Below are 23,634 nucleotides of genomic sequence, written 5' to 3'. Positions count from 1 at the left end.
AACATGAAGCATTAGCAAATGAGCAACAATATAACAAGAATAAAGAAGATGACAAGGTCAAAGCAAATAGGAGATAACTTTATTCTAATGGTTCAGTCCAGTTGAGAACAACCTCCTGATCGGTCCCTCTGATTGGATGCTCTCTTCTCTGCTCTCATACATGAGCAGCTCCTGGAGCTCCTCTCCCTCTTTCTCCCCCTCTTTTCCTCCCTCCACCTCTCGCCCAGCTCCGCCCGTCTGCCGATAAAAGCCAAACCCTCACCAGAGCCGCTGTTCAGAGACCGTCCAGAACCATCAGCAGAGGTGAGTGGTGCACCAGTGACGCCGACACCGCTTCACTAACGCTTGCTCTAACCCTGCTTTTCCCGCACGCTGGCGGAGGGCAGCGCAGGAATCTGGACCATTTCCTCTGAAAAGAAACCTGATGATTGTGTTCTGCTGGAACTGTGCGTGTGTGTGTGTGTGTGTGTGTGTGTGTGTGGCTGTGAGCGTCCCGAGGATGAGCAGAGGGTGGAAAAAGGAAGAAGGAAAAGTTTTCCTGAGACATGGTCATCGGCAGGTTTGGTTTTCCTGGATTCGGACCCCCGTGTTTCAGGAAAACGGATCCAGTGTGAGAGGTTTCGAGCGATCGTGCAACAATAACTCCGGAGTTTCAGGCAGAAGCTTTCTGGCAGCACGACAGCTCTGAAATGAGTCAGAGACGGAAAGTTTGGGCTTCAGGAGGAATTTCAGGGGGCTTTCTTTCCTTTTTAACTCTTAAAGGCTGATCTGAGCTCTGCCAGAGGCCAGAAGATCATTCACCTGCTGGAGCACGGAGGGGTCAAAGGTCAGTTCAGTTTCTGATGATGCGTCTGTGCCTTCTGTCGTTTATTGTTGTTAGAGTCACTCAGAGCCTGAATCAGGATCTGGTCTGGGATCAGGGAAAGTTGAACAATTTTGTTCTCTTCAGTTAAATCTGGATTTTGGCTCCAGGTTAGTTTTGCTTCCCAATAAGAAGGACTTTTTTTTTAAAATAAATCTGAATGTTGATTTTTTTTTTTTTTTTAACAAATAAAAGTTTGGTTTTCTTTCCAGGCAGCAAAAAAAATATCATCAAACGTTTTACTGAATTGATTTAATTTGATTTGGCAACTTTTCACTTTTCCTCCAGGACAAGTTAAAATATTTCATTAAAGAGTTCTGTCCAAGCTAGTTTTTTATTTCTTCTAATAAGCCCAGATAACATCTGGCTGTGCTCTCAGAAATTTTATATAACTAAGTTCATAAATTCACATTTAACACTAAAAAAATTAAACTGGTGAAATCTGCGGCTGTAATAAATACGTTAAAGTCGGAGAGAAAGATTTTATCGGCTGGACTAATAGGAAGTGTTTTTTCTTTAGTGTTGACCAAATATTTTATCGACTAAATAAAGAAAAAGATACAGAAATGATGGTTTCTGTGTTTTAGGTTTTGTGATCCGTGATTTCGCCTCAGCTGTTTCTTCAATGGTGCCTTTTAGGAAACACTGTTCAGAGACTTCAGACACTTCACTTTACTCTCCTAAAAGTGAATTTCTGGATTTAAAATAGTTTAAAATCCTTTCATCTGCTTGTATGTGTAGTTTATTAGTTTATTACATTAAGGATGTTGCTAGGCTAGCTGCTATCAAGCTAAGCCATTTCTTGTCTGGAGTTTATGAACATTCCAATAAAATAATAGACTTTCTTTTTTGAGACTTGTGTGGAGGAAACTGACAAAAACGAGTAAATTCATGATGAGCTCCTGTGACACTTGTTAGCTATCGAACTGATCAGTAAAATCAATGCTGGCAACAATGATTCGTTAATGCTCAGAGAGATAAACGACCCCGGACGCTCAAATGGGCAGCGTATCCAAGATACAATCATCTGATGTTATCAGGAGTCCTTTTTAAACTGGACTTGGATGAAGGAGGTAAAGCTCCTGAGGTGACTGAGAGAAGCAGACTGGGACCCTCGGGGGGAGTCGTGGAAGAACCTCATGCAGAGGGTGGCAGGAAAAAGCCTGTTTGTTTTTCTCGCAGCGTATTTTTCAGGCAGTGCACTGACCCACCTTGAAAGACCTCCTTGTTCACGTGACTTTATTATTCTAGTAAAAAACAAAGCTGCTGCTACATAAATGCTTTCTGACAGTTTCTGGATGCAGCTGAGAAGATGAAACTCAGCAATAATAGAACTCGTGCACTGGGGAAGCGGCTCAACATTCCGTGTTTGCATTTTTTCCTCCTGTTCTCCTCCAGCTTTAACCGATAATCCGCCCACCTGGAATCTTCTGTTCGCTCAGTCTTTCGCAATGTTTTCAAACTCCTTCTTGTTAAAAACTTGGGGGGGGGGGGGTGATTCGGTAGGGGTCTCAGGCACTCACGGTGGGAATGAACCGTTGTCACGGCAACCAAGAAGAGAGAGATTCAGAACGATCAACCGATGATCCCCCTTGTCCCAGTGATCATGAGATCAGTCCTGGAAGCAGAGCTGATAAATGCTGTCTGGAAGGGAAGAAGTTCTGCTGCTCATGTATCGCTTCATGTTTTCAGACCTGTTTTTCGGGAAACTAAGACATTTTCCCTATTTTTGTTTTTTTTAACTTCTTAACTAAATCCATGTGAGCCTTTGGAGGGGAAGCCGATGGCTTTAAACTGGAACCTGCAGATAAAAGTGGATTTGAAATGTGAGGAAATCTCACAGCAAGAATGCTGCAAAACAGTATTGTATTGTTGTTTGGCAGAGTGACGTGGAAATGGTCTGGAGGTCCCTGAAGCTCAGTCCTTCAGATCTACCGAATCGAATCCCCCGGCTCCTGAGTGGCAAAGCAACGTTAAAAACGCCAGACGGGCGTCAGGGACGGTTCCAAATGTCTATTTATGCAGCTGCAAACAGCAAAATTCCCCTCTGGAGTCTGTGGTCTGAACACAGCGTAAACTATCAGATCTGATTATTGGCCAAACACACTTATTGCCTGTAAAAACAATCAGCTGCAGCAGCAGGTCGGCACGAGCGCCAGTGCAAATATCGGAGGCTGCAAACCGTTTCCTTCCTGCCGCATCAGTCGGGTTTCAAACTAGTTCTGTGGAACCATCCAGAGGTTCTGAAGACCCTGGCAATGCCACCGACAGGCCTGGAGTAAAACCAGCCATCTGGTCTCCCAGGAGACGAAGGTGTGCCCAACAGTCGATTACTGTATTTTCTGGACTATAAGTCGCACTTTTTTTCATAGTTTGTCAGGGGGTGCGACTTGTACTCCGGAGCGACTTAAATAAATACATTATTACAGAATTTCACATGCTCGTTATTTTCACACTGACAACCACAAGAGGGCGCTCTAGGCGTGTGTACTGAGGAACGACGCAGAAGAAGAAGCGGTGCTTCGTCTATGGAGTTAGACTTGATTGTTTGGTAAACTTGCTCAGATGTTCTTCATGCTATAGTCATCTGAACAACTGTTAATATGTTACGTTAACAAAGCAGACACGTACTCAGTTCGTTGTGGGTCATGTAGCTGAATTTGTTACGTTAGCATACCGTAACCCTATTGCTAATCCATGCTAATTGCCTTTCAAGATGAAATGTATGTTCTTGGTCTCGGATTTTATCAAATAAATTTTCCCCCAAAATGCGACTTATAGTCCAGTGCGACTTATATATCTATTTTTCTTCTTTATTATGCATTTTTTGGCTAGTGCGACTTAAACTCCGGAGCAACATATAGTCCAGAAAATACGGTATTTGCAGGTGTATCAACGTGCATTAATCTGAACACCTCCTGCACCTGTCAAGGGTCAGGGGTCACTGCGGACACATGTTGAAGCTGAAAGCCCATTCTTTTGTTGTGACACTCATCCAGAAGTAGCATCCAGCTGTTCCTGATTGCTCTGTAACACGTTTCCATATCTGTGCTTCTCCAGTGCTGTCTCTTGCGCTGACTGATGTTAGCCATCTAAATTGTCTCATTCAGATCATCTAAATAAATTGTTGTTTATGAAGCACAAAACTTCAATCCGGGATTTGACAGGAAGCTGAAACCTGATCATTCTTGGCATAGGCTTACGGCTACAGCTAGCACTCTAGCTCCATGAAGTAAATATGTGCAGAGCTGGCTTTGAAATAAAATAAACTCTCATGTTCTTAAAGTGACTTTTAAATGAAATCAAAGAGCAAGAAATCAGAATGAAATTATTCAGAAAATGACTTCACTCCTAACTTCAGAAAAGTTTGCCAAACATCCAATGTTTGGAGGCATTTGTCCTGCTCTCAGTGTGCGGTTTCTGCATGTTAGCCTTCCCATTACACTGTCTGTGAGCTAGAAGATGACGGATGATGCGTAATCAATCCTCCTTTGAGAAAATGATGTTTTTACATGAAAGAATGTGCTGTTTTTCCACTTGGACAGGCTTTTATCCTCCATGATTCATCCGTCGTTTATCTGTTATAACAATCAGGCACTTGATTAGTGCTTCAGTAACAGCAGTTAGCGTGTTTAGCACTACAGAGGAATAAATGTGAGAGGAGATGATAAATGATACGAATAGAGTGCAGATGCTAATTCAACATTCTGTGTGAACAATTCCAGCATTATTATCCTACTATTAACAAAACAGAGTCTAAATTTACATTTTTTCAGAAAACTGCAAAAGAAGAGTTGAACCATGCTTTCAAATATGTAAATTTTTAATTTTGCACTTTAGAATAATTCAGAAGTGCCCAAAAGTCATTGTTGGAAAGGATGCTAAATTTGTAATATCACAAAATCACCTTGTTAGCATCCTCCTTAATTTCCCACTATCTCCTTGGCTTTGCGGTATGTTATTCAAGGATCACATTTGTTGTGCAGAGGTGCATCACGGCTTTAAGATATTGAGGTTCAAATATGTTTGGCAGGTGAAAATGACAGCTGCCTGTTACAAACACCAGACTTCTGTGAAAGGTCAGAAACCCACATTCACCCAAAAATGACATCCACTTCATTGCAGGCGGATCGGCAGCAGCCACCTGACTGTGTCTGAACGCCACCGTGTCCCAGTCAAAGGGACCGACGACGCGAAGGAGAGGAGCAACCACACCAAGGAAGTACAGGAGAAACCAGACAGGCAACTAAACCGAAAGTAAGACAGTTTCGCTCACTATTTGGCCTTTGCCTACTGCGATCAGTGAAATAGATGTGCAAATGAATGCACAATTTTCAGCGTTGCAAACGAAGAACTTTTCAACTTTCTTGTCTCAAAACAAAACAAGTGGCTACATATTTCAGGTATAATTAGCCTGCCGCCAGTCAGAATTGATATTTAGCATCTAAAATTGATCTACAAGAGTTATCCAAAGTAGTTTTCTAAACTACCTTGGATAACTAAGACCTGGATGATTGAGAATCTACACAGACATCTAAAAGAGTTATGTAAATTTGAACAATGTCAAATTGGCATCATTGTTGTGGCTTGTATGATTTAATATATTTGTGGGAAATGTGTTTTTTCTGTTCAGGGCTCCAAATTGTACCAATCAGTAGCATTTACACTTGTGACAATTCATATGCTGCACCAACAAGTTTAAACTTTTGCATGTTCTATTCCCTAGACAAAGACCAGAGGAACTTTCCAACTTTACCTTCTCTCTGCAGAACATGGTGGCTGTAACCCTTGGTTCCTTCATCGCAGTGTTCCACCTGTGTTTGGTTCAGCTTGGTCACGGTGGGGCATATTTTGGGCGCAACCAGCCCCCTCAGCCCCTACCGCAGTACAACGATGGTTTTCCCCAACAACCGTTCAAAGGGAACGAGATGCCACGCGTGATGCATGGCAAAAATGTCCCTCTGTTGCCTCAATATGGTAAAGAACATCCCCAACTACCTTTGCAAATGGGCAAAGAGGGGATGTCAGTTCATGGAAAAGGTAGTTGTGGTTTGTGGCGTGATTAAATAGGCAATTTATCATTAATGACCAGGACTGATTAACCAGTAAGCTTCTACCAAATGTTCCTTACTGCTTACAGGACAGACTTTTCCCAGAGGGGCTAAGGGTCCACCTCCTCTTGGTCCTGTTGGAGAAGTTCTTATTGAGGGTCCACAAGGATTCCAGGGACCTCCAGGACCACCAGGGCATCCAGGACCCCCTGGACCACAGGGACCACCCGGGCTACCGGGCCAAATGATGACAGGATCACCAGGAAAGCCTGGGCTACCAGGTCCTCAAGGGTACCCAGGAATTGGAAAACCTGGCATGCCGGGATATCCAGGAAAACCTGGTGGACCTGGTTTACCAGGACCAAAAGGTGAACTTGGCCCTAGTGGCGGTGAAGGACCAGCTGGTCTTATGGGGCCTCCTGGGGCTCCAGGCCCCCCTGGACTCCCAGGGATTTCAAAATCAGGAACTATTGGGCTTCCTGGGCAGCCTGGCCTCAGGGGAGAGCCTGGTCAAAAGGGTTCACCTGGATCTCCTGGTGTTCCAGGGCCTAAAGGGGACAAAGGCCTTGGTTTAACTGGTTTGCCAGGTTTAGAGGGCCTCAGAGGCCCAACTGGTCCACCAGGAAATGTGGGCCTTCCTGGGGTTGGTAAACCTGGCCGAAATGGACTTCCGGGACAACCAGGAATACCTGGAAAACCTGGTTCATCTGGAGAACCAGGGTTAGCTGGACCCCCTGGGGAAAGGGGCCAACCAGGACCCGGAGGCTTGCCAGGACTTGGAAAACCAGGAAAAGATGGTTTAAGAGGACAACCAGGGTTGTCTGGCGGGAAAGGTGAACCAGGCCCTCATGGTTTACCTGGGAGTCCAGGAATTCCAGGATATGGTAAACCAGGTTTTCCAGGTTCTAAAGGTCACAAAGGGCATCCTGGTCTCCCTGGACTTCCAGGAACAAAGGGAGATAAAGGTCATGCAGGTCTTCCCGGTGTCATTGGCCTCACTGGACAAAGTGGTATGCCTGGACTACCAGGTACAATAGGGCCGCCTGGTGGTCTTGGTTTCCCAGGGCCAAAGGGAGAAGGTGGTGATATTGGATCAAAAGGATATCCAGGACAGAAGGGTGAGTTAGGTCCTACAGGTCTTCCAGGAAAACCAGGCTTATCAGGAGTGGATGGGCAACCAGGACCAAGGGGTTTTCAGGGGCCGATTGGCCCCAAAGGTGAACATGGTGCTCGGGGTCTACCAGGTGCCCCTGGTGGTGGAGGATCACCTGGTCTACGAGGAGAGGTGGGGAAACCAGGAGAGAGAGGTGACCAAGGGCCACAAGGTATACCAGGACTTCCAGGACCTGGGGGACCAATTGGGCCTCCTGGGATGCCTGGGCAAAAAGGCGAAACTGGCTTTCCTGGTAGACCTGGCTACCCTGGAGAGGGAAAACCAGGACTCCCTGGCCATGTGGGCCCTCAAGGTAGCCAGGGGCAAACCGGTCCCACCGGACTTCCAGGGCCACCGGGACTTCCAGGACCACCAGGGCCTCCAGGACTTCCTGCTACATCTCCCGATCGCAGACAAATTCTTCCAGCGTCTGGCCCAAACGGCGGCCAGAAGCAAGTCTACATGAAGAATGGAGGGAACATTGGTGAAAATGGCCCAGAGACGCCTGCATTCACAGCTAAACTCACAACGCCATTCCCACCTGCTGGCTCACCAATAATCTTTGACAAACTACTTTACAACGGCAACCAGGACTACAATCCCCAAACTGGTGTTTTCACCTGCAGCATACCGGGAATCTATTACTTTGCGTACCATGTCCACTGCAAAGGAGGTAACGTGTGGGTGGCTCTGATGAAGAACAATGAGGCGGTCATGTACACATACGATGAATACAAAAAGGGTTTGCTGGACCAGGCGTCAGGCAGCGCCATCCTGCCCTTAAGGCGCAGTGACACCGTTCACATCCAGCTGCCATCTGACCAGGCTTCGGGACTTTACGCCGGTCAATACATGCACTCCACATTTTCTGGATACTTACTGTATGTAATGTAGGCATCACTTTGACAGTAATGATGGTACATTTTTACCATTCTATGGTAAAGCTGCTGCAGTGTCAGAGGTGATCTTCATGGTTTCTTTTTTTTACATTATTCAGCAGAATTTACATCAATGAGTGGAGTCCGATTTTATCGGTTCCGACTAAAATCAGTCATCGTGTCACAACTCTTCAACATTAACAGTGACCATGATTAAGAATGACATTACCAACATGTAATCAATATTCACTTTTCTTTGCTTTACAGTTACATACAGAAACAGAAATTATTTCATTTGTTCACATATATCGGTCAAGAACTGCAGTTCATGTAATTGGGGGCCATCACCAGTAATTTATTAAGTTACAATTATTAAATAATACTTTTTCATATATCTTTTTTAAAAGATACAAAACCAAGTAAAATTCACATGAGTGGGAAAGGGTTTAAAATCTACATCATCAAATGTGTCATTTTGTAATTTTGTTGTTGGTTTGACTACTGATGAATTGGGGTTGTGTGACTGTGTGTTGACAGTAATCGACAGAATTTGGTTTTATAAATATTCAAATATATTCAAAGATACAGCCCAACTTCCTACCACTCTTTTTTTTTGTTTTAGCTTCGACACTGGTGTATAACACTACATGGAAAACTGCTATGTGTGGAATTTTTTTAAATATTATTGGTAATTTCATGGCTGATCATTGTTTAATAAAAATATAAAAACATTTTTGATTGTGTTCATTGATAAATGGCATCTTTATCAGTATTAAGTAGTTTTAAGTTCACACATAACACAATCGAGTAAACCACTGAAAACATTCACAATATTAATATTACCAATAATGAAAAAAATAGTCGTATAGTCTCATTCATATTTAGGCGGGAAAGGCGGATTAATACATTAGTGTGACTGTAGTCGGTAAACGGTGGATTTGTAAGCAGCTATAAATACAGTATATCGCGGAAGGATCAATGATCTGACCAATCACAGTTTGAGATGCCGTACTTCCGGTCCGTCCCTACTGTTTCCTGTATTCAGTCCGAGCTGCTTTCTTGCTGCTTTCTTGCGTCTTATCGTCAGCAAATAAGGCCAACGAAAACAGTAAGTGATTTCTTGACTGTTTCGTGTAGTTTCTCCTCCGTCTCCTGTCAGTTGTTACTTCCTCTTGTCTTGGGCTGCGTTAGCCTGGCTGCATCTGACCTACAGATGCTAACGAGTACAGCTAACTGAGCTGCGTTTTGGCGTGTTCAAACCATGTGAACTTACACCTTCTGACGCGAACGCTGACTGTTTGAACCAAGCCTGCTTGTCTATGCTTTTCATTTGATTCGTCGTGTGGAAACTCATTTACTCGCAATGCTAACGCCAGAAAGTGAAAGTTTGAATGAAATTGATCGTGCGGCTGCAGCAAACCTTTTATCCACTTTCTCATCCTCCACAACCTGATGTTAAAAAAATTATACACACATATTTGATGAATGAGCCAAAATCAAGACACTAAATCATCTGATATTTAAGTTTGAATAGATTTACCTAGATTTATATAGATCTTTATTTCCACTTTCATTTCCAATCTAAATTCTACTGAATCTCAGCCTCCTTATGGACCAGCTCACTTTATTCTCCAGTTTTGAAGTTTAAATCTTTTTCATATTTTCAGGTCCCCACGATGGCCTCTCGAGCTGGACCCAGAGCGAGTGGCACAGACGGCAGTGACTTCCAGCACCGGGAGAGGGTGGCGTCACACTACCAGATGAGGTACGTTTCTTTTTCATCAATCCATCTTATTAAGAAATGCCTTCACTAAAATGTCAGTTGTGGATTAACGATCTCATCGTGGTGCTGTGTGCACTGCTGTTTTTAGCATTTCTGAGAATGATGGTGAAATGTTCCACTGGAATGTGTTTTAAACGTCAGTCGCCTTTAACTTTGGTTTGCAGCGTTGCCTTGAAATCGGAAATCCGCAAACTCAACATTGTCCACGTTCTGATCTGGGTCCTGATCGCAGCTCAGGTAAAGTCCAGACCAGTCCAGGTCCAAACGGGTGACGCCGCGCCCGTCCTGACCGTGTCGTCTTCTCTCAGGTGATTGTGAGTCAGTCCGGCCTGGTTTCCCACAAACTCATCGCCTCTCCCTACCAGTGGGAGTACCCCTACCTCCTCAGCATTGTCCCAACGGTCTTCTCCTTCCTGGCGCTGCCTCGCAACCACATCAGCTACCTGGTGATCTCCATGATCAGCGCCGGGCTCTTCTGCGTGTCACCGCTCATCTACGGCAGCATGGAGATGTTCCCCATGGCACAGCAGTTGTACCGGCACGGCAAAGCTTACCGCTTCATCTTCGGCTTCTCGGCCGTGTCTGTCATGTACCTGGTGATCGTCATCACCGTGCAGGTGCACGCCTGGCAGATCTACTACAGCAAGAAACTACTGGACCAGTGGTTCACTGGGACGCAGGAGAAGAAGAAGAAGAAATGAGTCCAGACCAGGTGGAGTGACCCAGTACAGACTGAGACGTCTCTGTGGAGGAATCGGGGTCTTTTTCTATTTATAATTGACTGATCAATGAATCATCTCATCCTGGACTGTTTATGACATCATCTCTTTAGCGTCGACGGTAAAGCGTGAGTTCTCTCCTTCCTGGTTATTTTAGGTACCGACGGCATAAAAGCAGCCCGAAACCAAACGACAACCAACATCAGTTGGAAATAATTAGAAATAAATCTGAAAACTAACATGAATCTCTATTGAAACTAAATGAAATCCATTTCTTATGTACAGGTGTGACTATTGAACAGAGGAATTCCGGATTCTCATTGGCTTTTCCAGTTTGGATCATGTTTATTTCATTCTTACAACTGATCAGGAGGGAAAAATAGATTCAACTTTACATCAAATGCTGTAAATTACAATCTAGGTCTTGTATAAACGTTTCAGAAAAATAAATGAGCCACTAAGTTACATTATTGTTGCAATCTACCGTCAACTGCAAGAAACCCACAATGATTGAAAATAAACAATTTCTACTCAAGAAAAGGACGGAGGAGTTCTAACATACGTTACTCGGTAACGAACAACTGTTTCACTGAAACAACCGGGATCTGCCTGGATGGAGCAAATCTTTAAAAGTGTCGGGCCGTCTGACTGACAGCGAGTTCAGCTTCAATTCTGCAAATGTTTCCCTTTGAGGAGTTGCCGCACCTGGAAAACAAAGGCTTCTGTTACGGTCGGATTACGACTCTCAGTCCGTTTCAGGCCGTCCTGAATCTCGGCACCTTTTCACCGGAGGGCCCTTCGGCCACCAGCTGCCACGGCAGCTCGTTCTCCAGGTTCCTGATGCCGGGGTCGGCTCCTCGGCTCATCAGCAGCTTCACCGCCGCCGTCTGACTTCTGGAGTGTTGCAGAGCGCTGACCACGTGGAGCGCCGTGTTCCCATTGAAGGCCTGGAACAGAGGATCCAGGATCAGCGCGGGTCCGCGTGCGACATACAGACCTCGTGGGGGTGACGCTCAACCCACCGTGGCGTTAATCACTGTGACTGAAGATGGGGGGTCGAGGAAAACCTTCAACAGCTCCACGTTCGCCGCCTCAGCAGCCATGTGAAGGCACGTGCGTCCACTTTTTAAATCCTACAGAATCCTCCAGGTTCAGTCACGGTGGAGCAAACGGGACACTGCGTGTAGTACTTACCTTTGACCCTATGGAGGCGCCCATGAGCAGCAGGCTCTTGACAATATTGGCGTACGTTTGACGCCTCTGCTCCAGCTCTGTTTTTCTGTCCGTGCACGGATGTTTCTGATCCCACAGCTCTTTGAGGACAGCGTTGTGAGACATGGTGGCTGTGTGGAGTGCCGTTAAGCCTTCAGGGAAGAAGAACAGGTCATTTCCAGATGTTTGAATGATACAAATTAAAGGTATATTAATAGAAATTACCATCGTAATTGTGCATTCCGGTGTCCACCTGCTGCCGGGTCCACTGGACCGTCTTCCAGATGGCCTGAATGAGGAATGTGTCAGCTGTGAGATCCTGATGGCCTGAAGAAAAGCCGAGTGTTTCTCACCTGAAGGCTGGAGAGGTGACCTTTCTGGGCACAGACGTGCAGAGGGGAGCGACCCCAATGGTCCCAAGTGTTGACGTTGGCTCCGTGAGTCAGAAGGTCCTGGACGATCAGGTGGTTGTTGGTGGCGACGGCGACGTGAAGGGCCGTCTGCATCCACACGGTCCAGGTTACGCTCACTTCATAAAGGTCAAGATAGGAAGGTGAAGCGCGCTCACCTGTCCTTTGTGCTCTTTCAAGTCGAGCGCGCCGTGCTCAGCCATCTTCACCGCCAGAACGTACACAAGGGCACGTTTGCCCTGAGCCACCGCGATGTGAAGAACCCTGCAGGTGGAGGCCAGCGAAGGATTCCTTAAGCTTGGTGTTCTCACAAGATTAGTAAGCCAGTCATGGTAGTTTGTTCCATAACCACCTGTATTTACCCCTCTGGAACCTCCCCTTCTCACCTCAGGCAGGGCAGGATTAGAACCATTGACTGCACCACTGGTGACTTACGGTCGCATTCTCGTCCCACCAAGCCATCGGTAACTACAAACTGTGTTTCCTCTTCACACTTTTAGCTTTCATTTTCAGATCAAGGCCTTAAAAGGGGTTTTCACCTCTTCAGATTTGAACCAACAACCTCCAGGCTTTCAAGAAAGCCTGTTTCCACCATGTGTCACCAGTCCATAAAGCTGCTTTGGTCTCATGGGGAATTTGGACACAAAAGCACCCAAAAGGGAGGTTTGAACCCACAACCTTCAGACTACCAGTGCAGAACCTACCACAGGAAGCGACTGGACCTGGCAGACAACACTCCAGTTTGGTTTCTTTTAAACTGCTAAAAACATATAATCAGCTGAACTTGGTGATTCCAGTATTTTCCCTGCACATCCCCCCTCCTGGATCAGCGTGGGTCGGATCATATGCCCTCCTGATGATACCTACGTGTCACCGTCGGCGTCCTGCATGCTGAGCTGCTCGGCCGACATTCCCGCCACTTTCTGCTCCTCCCGCTGAATCTGCCACTGAAACAAAGTCAGCTGTACCGGAGGCCTCTTTCCTCCGCCGACCGGTGTCAGAGGTCCCGGCAGGTGTGTGGGGCCAGAGAAACCAGACTGGAACTCCAAGTTGTTGTTGTTGATCATTCTGTCCTGAAAGCAGTTGTGTTTCTAGAATAACAGGAAGCCGCCAGCGAGTTCACTTTGTTAGTTTTAGCTTCTCGACACTCCTGTGTTGACGTATGCAACCGACCTGGTGAACAAGACGCTTTATTGTCAACAGTTCCCTCACGGTGTTCTTCCTGGGAACAGGCAGAAGGTACCTGTGAAGCCCGGGTCCAGCCGGAACATGTCCTAAGGGAGGGGGGGGGGGAGAACATGTGGAAGTTCAGGAATTCAGGAACAAACACAATACAAAAGTAGCATCGAAGTATGAAATCTCTAACAGGTGTGACATCTCTTTAAGAGCCACAGACGTATGTGGAGATAATGAAACTAAAAAAGTTGACTCGGGTTTTTCGATTAAATGGGCGAAAATCCTTTGGACAGCTCACACCCACCTCTGTCGTTGATGAAGCTGGCCCCCAGTGACCCCGTCCGGTTTCCTCCCGTCTCACAGCTCGGATCCAACATCCTTAGTTTGCACTCATTTATCCACAGCTGTCGTCGGTTTGTGGCAGGTGCCGAGGGGCAACAAGAGAAGACAAAACCGACAGAACCTGCCACAGCAATGAGGAAGTGCGCCAGAGCGGCCACGCCTGCTGCCACTTCCTGCTCCAAACACTCGCCCAGGCCACTCGGCTGATATGCAAATGAGGTCAGTGTGCAGAAGAGAGACACCTGTGTTGAACAGACTACTTCCTGGTTCACATAGCAACTGTTCCTGGACTCGGGCCGAGTACAAGCTGTCAGACTAAGGTCATAAGTTCACAAACAGCAACAACGGCACCAGACAAACAACAGGACCATTGAGTGTTCACGGTTTATTTTTACAATAATGCTCTGAGGTGAAGGTTGGTCAGTCATGGTGCTGATGGGATGGACACTGGTAAAACATGAGCATGCAGCACGACGTGACGGGCAGAACATCACAGGAACCGAAGGCTTCACAGTTTAAAGGTCGACCGGAGCCATTTTCGACACACTGATCCAGGTCCAGATCCACACCTGGTCCAGGTCCAGCACGTCAAACCAAACGGCCGCCTGTGTCAGAACTACAGCAGTAAGTTGCTGCTTCTCGGGTCTTTGAACTTTGGTTTCTGCTTAATGGAAAACTCAAGTTTCTTTACGTGTTCTTGAACGCATCACACAACACGGGTACCAACATCTGAGCAATTGCTCCTCCTGTGCACCAAAAACCCAGCGTGCCAGCAGCATAAAGTGCTGTGAATGTCGGCGGAGGCTTGTGGTGACCGGCGGGCGGCAGTGACAGTGAGGAGACGGGCGACAGGCGCAGCTTTAAAGTTAAGACCATTTCCACACCTAATGTCCCAAAAATAAATTAAAAAAATAAATGTCAAAGCACTGAGATTAACTGTGTCTCCCTCAACCCCCAAAGGTTTTTCAGTTAATTTACAGGTCAAAATGTGAGTGTGTCAATATAAAGTTAAATTAATGAAGGGATAAAAACCATTATTTTCTCATGGCATCGGCAGTAACGAGCTTCCACATCACACCAATGAAACATCACATGAACGATAATGTACAAAGGTTTACACTGGGCTTAAATTAAGAAAAATAATAATGTTCTTTTAATTTAATATCCTGGTGTTCCAGAAAATTTCAGCTGGAACGTCCTGAAATTCCTCCCGGATCAAGTGCAGTCAGAGCGCGGCCCGGGTCCAGGTGCTCCACGTTCCTGCCTCAGGAGTCCGACCTCAGTGGTGACCTGACGCACGCCAGACAAAGACAATTGTTCACTCGCCTCGTGTTCGCGGGACTCATGAGCAGGAAGAGATGTTCCATAAGGAAGTGAAAACACCAACCTGCCAGATATTTTGCACCGACCAGCATCAACATGCTGCCCAGGATGTAGAACCCCAGCGGCATGCTGCTGAAGATGCTGCTCTCCCCTACAGACCAAGAAAACAAATAACAAATAAAGAAAAGAGAAAAAGTTGTTGCCGCTGCACAAACCTGGTTGATCTTTATTCAGACGGAAACTATTCTGGATTTAAATGAAACCACTGCCGAGTGGGCTTGGTTTTCTCCAACTGTGACTGCGGACCATGAATGCAGCGTGTTTAATAAAGGCCTGCTGGGTGAGCTGCTCAGCATGGTGGGGCGAAGGGCAACCTCGGACCACATACCGTTTCCATTACAGGCTGGTTCTGTCGTTTCCCAGTTCATGGATTTCTGCACCGCCTTCTTCCAGCGAGTGTAGCGGAATTCACTCTCTGCAAACACACGGAGGCTCTGTTAAACTGCTGTTCGGAGCGCCGCGGTGGTGGCGCCGCGTACCTTCGGTGTTGATCTGCGGCTCGGACTTCTCCGATGTGACTTCGCTCAGGTCCTCAGGGTTCAGGCTCCACACACTCACCCCCTCTGCTGCTCCCGCCGCCATGGCTGCACCCAGAGCCGTGGTCTCGGGCATCGACGGCTTCACTGTAGGATATAGCGTCTCATGTTTACCCTCCAGAATTAAAGACATGAAGCAGACTTTAAAAAGACATTAAAATATTGATAAATTGATGTGTATTAAAATCATTATGGCAGGAAGTTTAATTTTTAAAGGTTCAGTGACTTGTTCTCTGAAATTAGGTGTATGTTCCACCACAGACCAGCAGAGGGCAGAATAGTCTCTTGTGTCCTCTTTGGTCTGTCCTGAGTTTTTTCACGATTCATTTTAAACTACTTTAACAGAGGTGGCGAAATAAAAAAAGAATCTCACCGACAGGAATGCAGAGGATGTCGGCCTGCAGCTGCATCAACAACCTGTTGGAAGTCATTCCTCCATCTACCTGCAGCTGAGTCAGCGGGATGCCGCTGTCCTGATTCATGGCGTCCAGGATCTGCAGCCAAGTTCACAATCAGCCCACAACCACAAACAGCAGCCACGGCGTGACGCTCAGGCTTGTTTACCTCACGTGTCTGAAAACAGACGGCCTCCAGCGCCGCAAACGCCACGTGGCTCTTATTGGTGAACTGAGTTAAGCCACAAATAATCCTGTAAAGCAGACAAAGAGCGAGGTCAAGGGTCGGAGGGGGGTACCGACAGACGTACAGGCCAGGAACTGGTCCTACCCTCTGGCACTGGGCTCCCAGTATGGAGCATAAAGCCCAGAGAAAGCAGGAACGAAATAACAGCCGTAGGACGTCCCGACGGACGCCGCCAACTTCTCTGCAATGAAAAAAAATAAATAAATCATGGTAAAATATAAAAATAAAAATCCTCCTGTCAACATACCGAGTTCCTCGGAGGATCCGATGATCCCCAGATTGTCCTGTAGCCAACGGACCACGGCCCCGGCGATGGCCACAGAACCCTGAGGAGCAGCGAGAAGAGACCTGCAGTAAAGCCAAAGACGGAGCACCGGCACATCTGTGGTGATTTAAATACCTCCAGTGCATAGAAAGCTGGTTTGTCCCGACCCAGTTTGTACGCCACCGTGGTCAGAAGGCCGTGATCGGACATCACAGGCTGCAGAAGAAGAAAAGGAGAGCGTCGGTACAACGCCGCTCCACATTTTACCAGCGCTTTCAACACAATCCTCCTCCGGTTTACCTTCGTTCCAGTGTTTCTGAGGAGGAAACAGCCAGTTCCATATCTGGAGAATGAACAGAAACGTGTATGAAAAGACGTATTTGACAACCTGACGATGTTTGACAACCCTGAAAGCGGCTCACGTGTTTTTCGCCTGTCCGTCCTGAAAGCACATCTGTCCGACCAGAGCCGCTGACTGATCGCCAAGGCACTGTTGTCATAGAAACCGCTCGGTGACTTCAGATGAACACACAGACTCAATGCTGAGACGGTGAAAACAGCTTACCCCTGATATCGGGATGCCCGACAGAGCGCCAGATTTCTAACAAAACAGGAGAGAGAGTTGAAATCTGTCCTGACACAAACACTGCTGAGTGGGCGAAAGGCTCAAAACTAAAACACACAAAAGGGAATTCCTCCTTATTTGACCACTTTCAATCAAATAACTCCAACACATAGCTGTTATCTCCACCATGACACGGTGTAGCCATATCAGTCAGGGGGAAGCGCGGTGGACCAAACGTCTTCACTCAGATGGCGCTCTAGCTCAAATAGAAAAGACGGTCAGATAAAAGGCGCCAGTGAGTGAAGCGAGGTCTGGGAGGTCTTTCAGCACATGCCACCACAGAAACCAGGAAGAGAGCAGAAACAGTGAGTACATTTCCAACAGTACCACGTTTGGGCCCTCAAGCCGCTGCCACTTTAGCCGTTTGCTAATTAAAAGTGGGTGGAGTTTAAGATATTGCACGCAGCCACCAGTGGGCGACCACTAGAGGGCTTAAAATAGGGTCACTTTTCATGCCTAATGAGTACTTAAACTTCCAAACTGAGCAACTAAAATATTAGCCTCCATCTTGGAAATGTACCACCAATGGTGTGTTTTAATTCAGCCAGAGAGCACAAATGGCTGCCTTGGACGGCGGGTGGAGTTCTTACTTACCCGGCTAGAACATATTTTCTACCAGTGAGAGAAGAGATGGCACACACAAAAGAAACTACTAAAACAACCATCATGCACTTCTGAAAACACGTTGACCGAGAGGACTGAGGGACAGAAAACAGGCTCGAGTCACAAACGACGCAACGGAGAAATCTTTCAGATGCTTAATGTGAACACGATAGATTAGAGACAAAAAGGCTAAAGCTAGCTTACCATGAGCCCGTATATTTCCGAAGAGCTCCTCACTCTCGGCAAGATCTCCATGGGAATACCAAAATATCTGAAGGAGGGTGGGAATAGATGAAAGATGAAAAGAACACTTCCTTTAACTTTGCTGGTGTTTGGATTCGGAAAGGTCCTGAAAATTCAGACTGTTCTCACTATCAGACTGCAGTGAAGCTGGAGAAAGCTAATTAGCATGCTAATCCTCAGTGTAGCTGCCCACAAACGCAAAAGTTGAACAACTTGATTTTGTGAAGAGATAACTTGAAGGGCAATTTGAGATTTCCACGAATAGATCGTCAATATTTGAGAAATAAGAACATAAATCAACAGAAAGTGGTATTTTGAAGGATGATGGACAACAAACAAAAAAACGTGTGGTACCGGCAAAGTTCTGGGTCCCAGTCCAAAGTGTGGATGTTGAAGAGCATGGTTCTGCTGGCGTTGGTGACATCTGTGCAGTGGACTCCACCGGACTTCCCCCCCGTCAAACACTGTCGGTTCATAAAGAACAAAGTTTTCACAGAACCGTCGACCGTCGAAGGATCAACCTCCCGGTCGAAGCTTTACCCAAATGAGCCACGAGTCCACGGTTCCAAACATGGCGCGATGAGATTCCACGGCTTCACGGACCTCCTCCACGTTGTCCATGAGCCAGCGAAGCTTCACCGCGCTAAAGTACGTGCTAATCGGCAGCCCCGTTCTGTGCTGCGAGAGGACAAACATGGAAGTTTCAAATGCTAATATCCAAAAAGGAGCATTCACACATGGGGAGACGGCCGTTGGACCTCTGACCTTCAGGTGGTTTTTGTTCCGTCCTGGAGTTTTGTTGATGAGACGTTCCACCGTTGATTGCGTTCGCAGGTCCAACCAAACTGAACGGAAGTGTCATAGTTAGCAAACAGCGACAGACAAGCAGGAAGTCCGCCGCTTCAAACCGTACCGATGGCGTTGTAGAGGGGCTCGCCGGTCTCTTTGTCCCAAACGAGGGTGGTCTCCCTTTGGTTCGTCACTCCGATCGCTGAGCAAATTCAAGCAAGCGGAAACTTTAGTCGCTGCTATAGTTTCTCAGCGGTCGACAAATGCGTCACCTTTAATGTTCGTGATGTCGATGTTGAGCTGGGTGAGTTTTTCACACGTGCGCTCCATGCACTCGTACACCGACTGCAGGATCTCTTTCGGGTCCTCCTCCACCCACCTGGGGGGGTCAACACACAATCAGATCTGGTGATTCAGGACCCGGGGGGAGGGGGGGGGCAGCCTCTGAGAGGGTTCATGGGGGATCTTGTACTCACCCTTCCTTTGGGAAGCTCTGCTTGATCTCCACCTGGTGATGGCTGAGGAGCTCAGCCGTTTTAGAGTTGAACACCTTCAGCAAAGGGAAAATAAGGGACCATTTAAAGGAGAACCAGTTGAGTTGCTGAGTGGGATCAGGGTCACTCCTAATCAGAACAATTAACGCAGCTTAAAATACCCCTGCTCCTCCTGGTGCATTCAGGAGGCGGTCGGTGCTAAAGAGCCTCATTTATTGGAGTTATTTGGTGAAACAAAAACAGATGTAACAGAACACCACATATCTTTTAGACCACGACATTATCACGTCAACCTCCCACATACCCACGTTGAAGTTACCTGAAGATTGGTTCTCTTAAGACATTATCTGCGTTCATTTTAGCCCCTTTTTCATCAATTCCATTATTCATCTGAACCGCCTTTGGCTTAGTTTAATCTCATTTCAATGTGAAGCCGTCAAACCACTTTCTTGCGTGTTATTTTGGTGAAACACTCGAGCAGAGGACAAATCTGTCACCTTCTGATGCAGCTCGGAGCGGGGTGCCACTTTACACCCCATAATAACCTGTTTAATCATACCGAAATAAAGCGTAAGGACCATTGCACGTGTATGTCCCGAGACACGCCGTTAATGAAATAAATACGCGATTATTTCAAGGGCAGAGAGACTTCCGACGCAGTTGTGAGGCAGTTTCTCCCGGAGCAGCTCTTACCAGGAACCGGGTGGAGCTCGTCCCCTGGTCGATGGCAGCAACCAGCGGCCCCAACATTATCCGGTGTGAAGACGCGGCCATGGTGCCGTTCATGGACAGCCCACGCAGCTCCAGGGCACAAGTGGACAAACCGAGCGCACCACCCTCACCGGCAAAGCGGATTGTCACCGACCGCCCTCAACCAGGAAGTGGAGCTGAAGTGCCTCGCTACTGCGCATGCGCCGACCAATTCGCGATAGATTTCTCTGCTTTTCGGCAGACGCCGACCCGACGGTCGGCTTTGCGCATGCGTGAGGAACAGGTTACTTTGTGGGATGGTCTGGTTAAATCTGCAAACATTACAAAAGATACGAGACAATGCCGCAGAAATTGTGAGGGCGTGCTTCACCCTCTGGCCCGTCCCTGCCCCCCATGTCTGCTTCTTGCCCCCGCCCCATGAACATTTTAGATGACCTGATCATTTGGAATACCTTACAATTATGTGAACTCAAAGAGACATTTCTATGATAGGTCGAATTTTCTTCACGAAAATTGAAGAATATTCATTTTTTCCAGCCTGTTCTATAAAAGAGAAGCAAATTTTTGATGAAAAGGAATTTAAAGCCATTGACATAAATTGCATTGATAGAACCATCAAAATTTACTGCCTAAGATCAATTTTATGAGATGGAACCCATCCAAACCAGGTTTTTATGAGATTATTATAGGCATCAACTTTCTTCTTAGATGTAACTTTGATCTCTTCCCATCCATGTATTAACAGGTTTTACTTCACACTTTATAATTTCTGTATATACTGTACAATGTACATAGCAATGTACATAACATAAGAGTCTTTTATCTTTATCTTTTCTTTTAGTACTTTTCTGTATTGTACACCACGGGCTACCGCTGTAACGTGCAATTTCCCCGATGTGGGATCAATAAAGTCTTTTATCCTTATCCTATCCTAGATTAGGTTTCGGGTTCAGTTCAGACACTGACGCGGTTTAAATCGTGATACATGGACGGGCGATCGGAGGTGACAACATCTACAGCATTAGCACTGGGGCTTGGTTTTCCATGTAGCAATGAATGTGTGCATTTTGTTGGAAGGTAGAGCACAATATAGAATCTTTAACAATGATGCCTTTGTGAAGGCCAAACTCACCTCACTGGGAATCCTGACCGCTGCACCATATGGGACCGCTGTCCTCAGTCCATGCATACTGATTGGTCTTATGTTTATGTTAGGACAAAGTGTGATTAAAAACAAACAAAAAACACATATGGACTCAGTTGCTCATTTATTGATGAGGAACAAAGATACAAAAAAATATTTAGATTCGTCCTGATTTCTAATATGTTGAATATTAATAGAGTTGGTCAACAACATACATGTAAAATGAAAACATCTCAAGAATGCACAGAAAGGCTCCCCGTTTTAGCTTCTAGCTCAATGACTGAAATCACAGTTGATTTGTTTCATCTCAGTCATTTAATATTCTTCCCCCTCTTCTTCTCCTTCCTCCCCGACGCTGTCGGTGCCCACCTCCTCGTAGTCCTTCTCCAGGGCAGCCATGTCCTCTCTGGCCTCGGAGAACTCTCCCTCCTCCATCCCCTCTCCCACGTACCAGTGGACAAAGGCTCTCTTGGCGTACATCAGGTCGAACTTGTGGTCCAGTCGAGCCCAGGCCTCAGCGATGGCGGTGGTGTTGCTCAGCATGCACACGGCCCTCTGGACCTTGGCCAGGTCTCCTCCAGGGACCACGGTCGGGGGCTGGTAGTTGATGCCAACTTTGAAACCAGTTGGACACCAGTCAACAAACTGGATGGTACGTTTGGTTTTGATGGTGGCGATGGCAGAGTTGACGTCTTTGGGCACCACGTCACCACGGTACAGGAGGCAGCAGGCCATGTACTTGCCGTGACGCGGGTCACACTTGACCATCTGATTGGCCGGCTCAAAGCAGGCGTTGGTGATCTCAGCCACTGAGAGCTGCTCGTGATAGGCCTTCTCTGCTGAGATAACCGGGGCGTAGGTGGCCAGGGGGAAGTGGATGCGAGGGTAGGGCACCAGGTTGGTCTGGAACTCTGTCAGATCCACGTTCAGGGCACCATCAAAACGCAAAGAGGCGGTGATGGATGAGACGATCTGTCCGATCAGCCTGTTGAGGTTGGTGTACGTGGGACGCTCGATGTCCAGGTTCCTGCGACAGATATCGTAGATGGCCTCGTTGTCCACCATGAAGGCACAGTCAGAGTGCTCCAGGGTGGTGTGGGTGGTCAGGATGGAGTTGTAGGGCTCCACCACAGCGGTGGACACCTGGGGAGCTGGATAGATGGCGAATTCCAGTTTGGACTTCTTTCCATAGTCGACAGAAAGGCGCTCCATCAGCAGGGAGGTGAAGCCGGAACCAGTTCCTCCTCCAAAGGAGTGGAAGATGAGAAAGCCTTGGAGTCCAGTACACTGGTCTGCCTGTGGGAAAAGTACACAAGTACTGCAACAAACAGATCATCATCTGAGACCGCAGACAAGCACAGGAAAACTGACCAGTTTCCGAATCCTGTCGAGAACAAGGTCAATGATCTCCTTGCCAATAGTGTAGTGACCACGAGCGTAGTTGTTGGCTGCATCTTCCTTTCCAGTGATCAGCTGCTCAGGGTGGAAGAGCTGACGGTAGGTTCCGGTACGGACTTCGTCTGTCATGAACAAAACCAAAGAGAAGTGACTGAATTTGTAAGAGGCAATTTTCGAATGAATTTATTTTTGTATCTGAAAGTCAAAAAGAGAAAGGTTTGGTTCATTTTTTAATACTGTGGGATCAAACTGAAAAGTATATAAAAGTCCAGACAAAGTGAGGTTCATGTGGAGGTACAATGGAAGGGAAGAGCCCAGAAGCCTCACCAATAACAGTCGGTTCCAGGTCCACAAAGACGGCTCTGGGAACATGTTTACCGGCTCCGGTCTCACTGAAGAACGTGTTGAAGGAGTCGTCCCCTCCTCCGATTGTCTTGTCACTGGGCATCTGGCCATCGGGCTGGATGCCGTGCTCCAGGCAGTAGAGCTCCCAGCATGCATTGCCAATCTGAGTTCCAGCTTGGCCAACATGAATAGAGATGCACTCACGCTGTGTGCACAAGTGGTTGAGATTAGCAAAACTTCAATGTCAGACCCATTCTATCGTAAAAACCGTTAATACCAGTGAGCTGAGAATTCCCATCAGTAAAATGTTGAACCAAACATTTCTCAAAGTTAGACCCTGCTACTTATTAACTACTAGCAAAGCCCAGAATAATTAAATCAGTTCTGTGTGTTAAAAAATGGTCCCAAAATCTTTTCCCCCCTGAAATTACGTATTTTATAGATATTTTAAGGTATCAAAAAATGTTCAAATCCACCAGAAACCGACCTGATGAGACAGGCTCACAGTAATTACACCACAGAATAATGAAGGTTTGACTTTTGAAGGTTTGCAGATGGGTATTTACACCAAAGAGAAACAGCAGCAAGGTCACAAAAGGTCAGCATTTACAGGATTTCCCACCAAATGCAGTTCACACAGATACAGGATAATCAAACAGTTCTGTAAAAAACATACTTCACACCAAAAGTGTGAGGATGAGGAGTTTAGGAATTGAACAATAAGGCCTCACCATTTTCCTGTTGCTGAAATAAGTCCTGTGTTCACCTGAGATGAGTGTTCTAGGATTGTGTTTCACCTTCATGCACTGGAAGTTGCTTTATAGCGCACAGGTGCTAGGCAACAGCCAGGCGTGTTGTGGTAACTGGAGG

At 46.7% G+C, this 23,634-nt stretch overlaps 5 protein-coding genes across 11 annotated transcripts; 2 read left to right on the top strand and 3 right to left on the bottom strand.

Annotated features, from left to right (window-relative positions):
- The first annotated feature begins 128 nt into the window (after positions 1–128).
- LOC130522309 (collagen alpha-1(VIII) chain-like) lies at positions 129–8,675 on the top strand. Of its 5 annotated transcripts, XM_057026494.1 has the most exons (5): positions 144–303; positions 763–826; positions 4,988–5,119; positions 5,632–5,902; positions 6,003–8,675. In XM_057026494.1, the coding sequence occupies exons 4-5, from the start codon at positions 5,635–5,637 to the stop codon at positions 7,958–7,960; spliced, it is 2,226 nt and encodes a 741-aa protein (XP_056882474.1). In that variant the 5' UTR covers positions 144–303; positions 763–826; positions 4,988–5,119; positions 5,632–5,634; the 3' UTR covers positions 7,961–8,675. The 5 variants fall into 5 exon arrangements, with proteins under 5 accessions (XP_056882475.1, XP_056882474.1, XP_056882472.1 ...); XM_057026495.1 differs by lacking the exon at positions 763–826 and having other exon boundaries at positions 129–303; positions 5,589–5,902; XM_057026492.1 differs by lacking the exon at positions 763–826.
- Positions 8,676–8,918: 243 nt separating this feature from the next.
- Positions 8,919–10,913, top strand: jagn1b (jagunal homolog 1b). The gene is made up of 4 exons (XM_057026503.1): positions 8,919–9,052; positions 9,612–9,709; positions 9,892–9,964; positions 10,036–10,913. Exons 1-4 carry the CDS (start codon positions 8,948–8,950, stop codon positions 10,426–10,428), a joined length of 669 nt encoding a protein of 222 aa, XP_056882483.1. The 5' UTR covers positions 8,919–8,947; the 3' UTR covers positions 10,429–10,913.
- nfkbiz (nuclear factor of kappa light polypeptide gene enhancer in B-cells inhibitor, zeta) lies at positions 10,767–13,844 on the bottom strand. The gene is made up of 10 exons (XM_057026502.1): positions 13,549–13,844; positions 13,242–13,342; positions 12,936–13,159; positions 12,227–12,332; positions 12,012–12,158; positions 11,884–11,947; positions 11,641–11,810; positions 11,469–11,579; positions 11,226–11,393; positions 10,767–11,151 (listed from the first exon to the last, which is right to left on the bottom strand). The coding sequence occupies exons 1-10, from the start codon at positions 13,619–13,621 to the stop codon at positions 11,113–11,115; spliced, it is 1,203 nt and encodes a 400-aa protein (XP_056882482.1). The 5' UTR covers positions 13,622–13,844; the 3' UTR covers positions 10,767–11,112.
- Positions 13,845–13,956: 112 nt separating this feature from the next.
- Positions 13,957–20,072, bottom strand: gk (glycerol kinase). 3 transcript variants are annotated; one of them, XM_057026497.1, is made up of 21 exons: positions 19,860–20,071; positions 19,149–19,222; positions 18,945–19,051; positions 18,797–18,874; positions 18,649–18,728; positions 18,424–18,561; positions 18,238–18,347; positions 17,845–17,911; positions 17,632–17,649; positions 16,978–17,013; positions 16,835–16,902; positions 16,713–16,755; positions 16,548–16,628; positions 16,395–16,473; positions 16,232–16,328; positions 16,070–16,154; positions 15,879–15,999; positions 15,449–15,592; positions 15,298–15,384; positions 14,974–15,060; positions 13,957–14,876 (listed from the first exon to the last, which is right to left on the bottom strand). In XM_057026497.1, the coding sequence occupies exons 1-21, from the start codon at positions 19,950–19,952 to the stop codon at positions 14,866–14,868; spliced, it is 1,704 nt and encodes a 567-aa protein (XP_056882477.1). In that variant the 5' UTR covers positions 19,953–20,071; the 3' UTR covers positions 13,957–14,865. The 3 variants fall into 3 exon arrangements, with proteins under 3 accessions (XP_056882477.1, XP_056882479.1, XP_056882480.1); XM_057026499.1 differs by lacking the exon at positions 17,632–17,649; XM_057026500.1 differs by lacking the exons at positions 13,957–14,876; positions 14,974–15,060; positions 15,298–15,384 and having other exon boundaries at positions 15,481–15,620; positions 19,860–20,072.
- A 1,056-nt stretch (positions 20,073–21,128) lies between these two features.
- Positions 21,129–23,634, bottom strand: LOC130522041 (tubulin alpha-1A chain-like). Its single transcript, XM_057025968.1, has 4 exons — positions 23,496–23,634; positions 22,747–22,969; positions 22,393–22,541; positions 21,129–22,317 (listed from the first exon to the last, which is right to left on the bottom strand). The coding sequence occupies exons 1-4, from the start codon at positions 23,565–23,567 to the stop codon at positions 21,337–21,339; spliced, it is 1,425 nt and encodes a 474-aa protein (XP_056881948.1). The 5' UTR covers positions 23,568–23,634; the 3' UTR covers positions 21,129–21,336.

The sequence above is a fragment of the Takifugu flavidus genome, chromosome 3, assembly GCF_003711565.1.
Source record: "Takifugu flavidus isolate HTHZ2018 chromosome 3, ASM371156v2, whole genome shotgun sequence".
NCBI lineage: Eukaryota > Metazoa > Chordata > Actinopteri > Tetraodontiformes > Tetraodontidae > Takifugu > Takifugu flavidus.
This window is presented reverse-complemented; position numbering and strand designations above follow the sequence as displayed.

Bases quoted from the DNA above. Each gene is read 5' to 3' on its own strand.
- LOC130522309 (XM_057026495.1), top strand. From the start codon at position 5,635: ATGGTGGCTGTAACCCTTGGTTCCTTCATCGCAGTGTTCCACCTGTGT. The intron at 5,903-6,002 runs GTAGTTGTGGTT...TACTGCTTACAG, and splicing joins GATGTCAGTTCATGGAAAAG to GACAGACTTTTCCCAGAGGG.
- jagn1b (XM_057026503.1), top strand. From the start codon at position 8,948: ATGCCGTACTTCCGGTCCGTCCCTACTGTTTCCTGTATTCAGTCCGAG. The intron at 9,053-9,611 runs GTAAGTGATTTC...TCATATTTTCAG, and splicing joins AAATAAGGCCAACGAAAACA to GTCCCCACGATGGCCTCTCG. The intron at 9,965-10,035 runs GTAAAGTCCAGA...GTCTTCTCTCAG, and splicing joins GGGTCCTGATCGCAGCTCAG to GTGATTGTGAGTCAGTCCGG.
- nfkbiz (XM_057026502.1), bottom strand. From the start codon at position 13,621: ATGTTGGATCCGAGCTGTGAGACGGGAGGAAACCGGACGGGGTCACTG. The intron at 13,160-13,241 runs GTCGGTTGCATA...CTGTTATTCTAG, and splicing joins TAAAGCGTCTTGTTCACCAG to AAACACAACTGCTTTCAGGA. The intron at 11,394-11,468 runs GTGGGTTGAGCG...CCTCTGTTCCAG, and splicing joins TCACAGTGATTAACGCCACG to GCCTTCAATGGGAACACGGC.
- gk (XM_057026497.1), bottom strand. From the start codon at position 19,952: ATGAACGGCACCATGGCCGCGTCTTCACACCGGATAATGTTGGGGCCG. The intron at 15,385-15,448 runs GTACGCGGCGCC...GTGTGTTTGCAG, and splicing joins GCCGCAGATCAACACCGAAG to AGAGTGAATTCCGCTACACT. The intron at 15,061-15,297 runs GTATGTGGTCCG...CTTGGTCTGTAG, and splicing joins ACCAGCCTGTAATGGAAACG to GGGAGAGCAGCATCTTCAGC.
- LOC130522041 (XM_057025968.1), bottom strand. From the start codon at position 23,567: ATGAAGGTGAAACACAATCCTAGAACACTCATCTCAGGTGAACACAGG. The intron at 22,542-22,746 runs GTGAGGCTTCTG...TGTTCATGACAG, and splicing joins CCTGGAACCGACTGTTATTG to ACGAAGTCCGTACCGGAACC. The intron at 22,318-22,392 runs GTCAGTTTTCCT...CTTTTCCCACAG, and splicing joins TCGACAGGATTCGGAAACTG to GCAGACCAGTGTACTGGACT.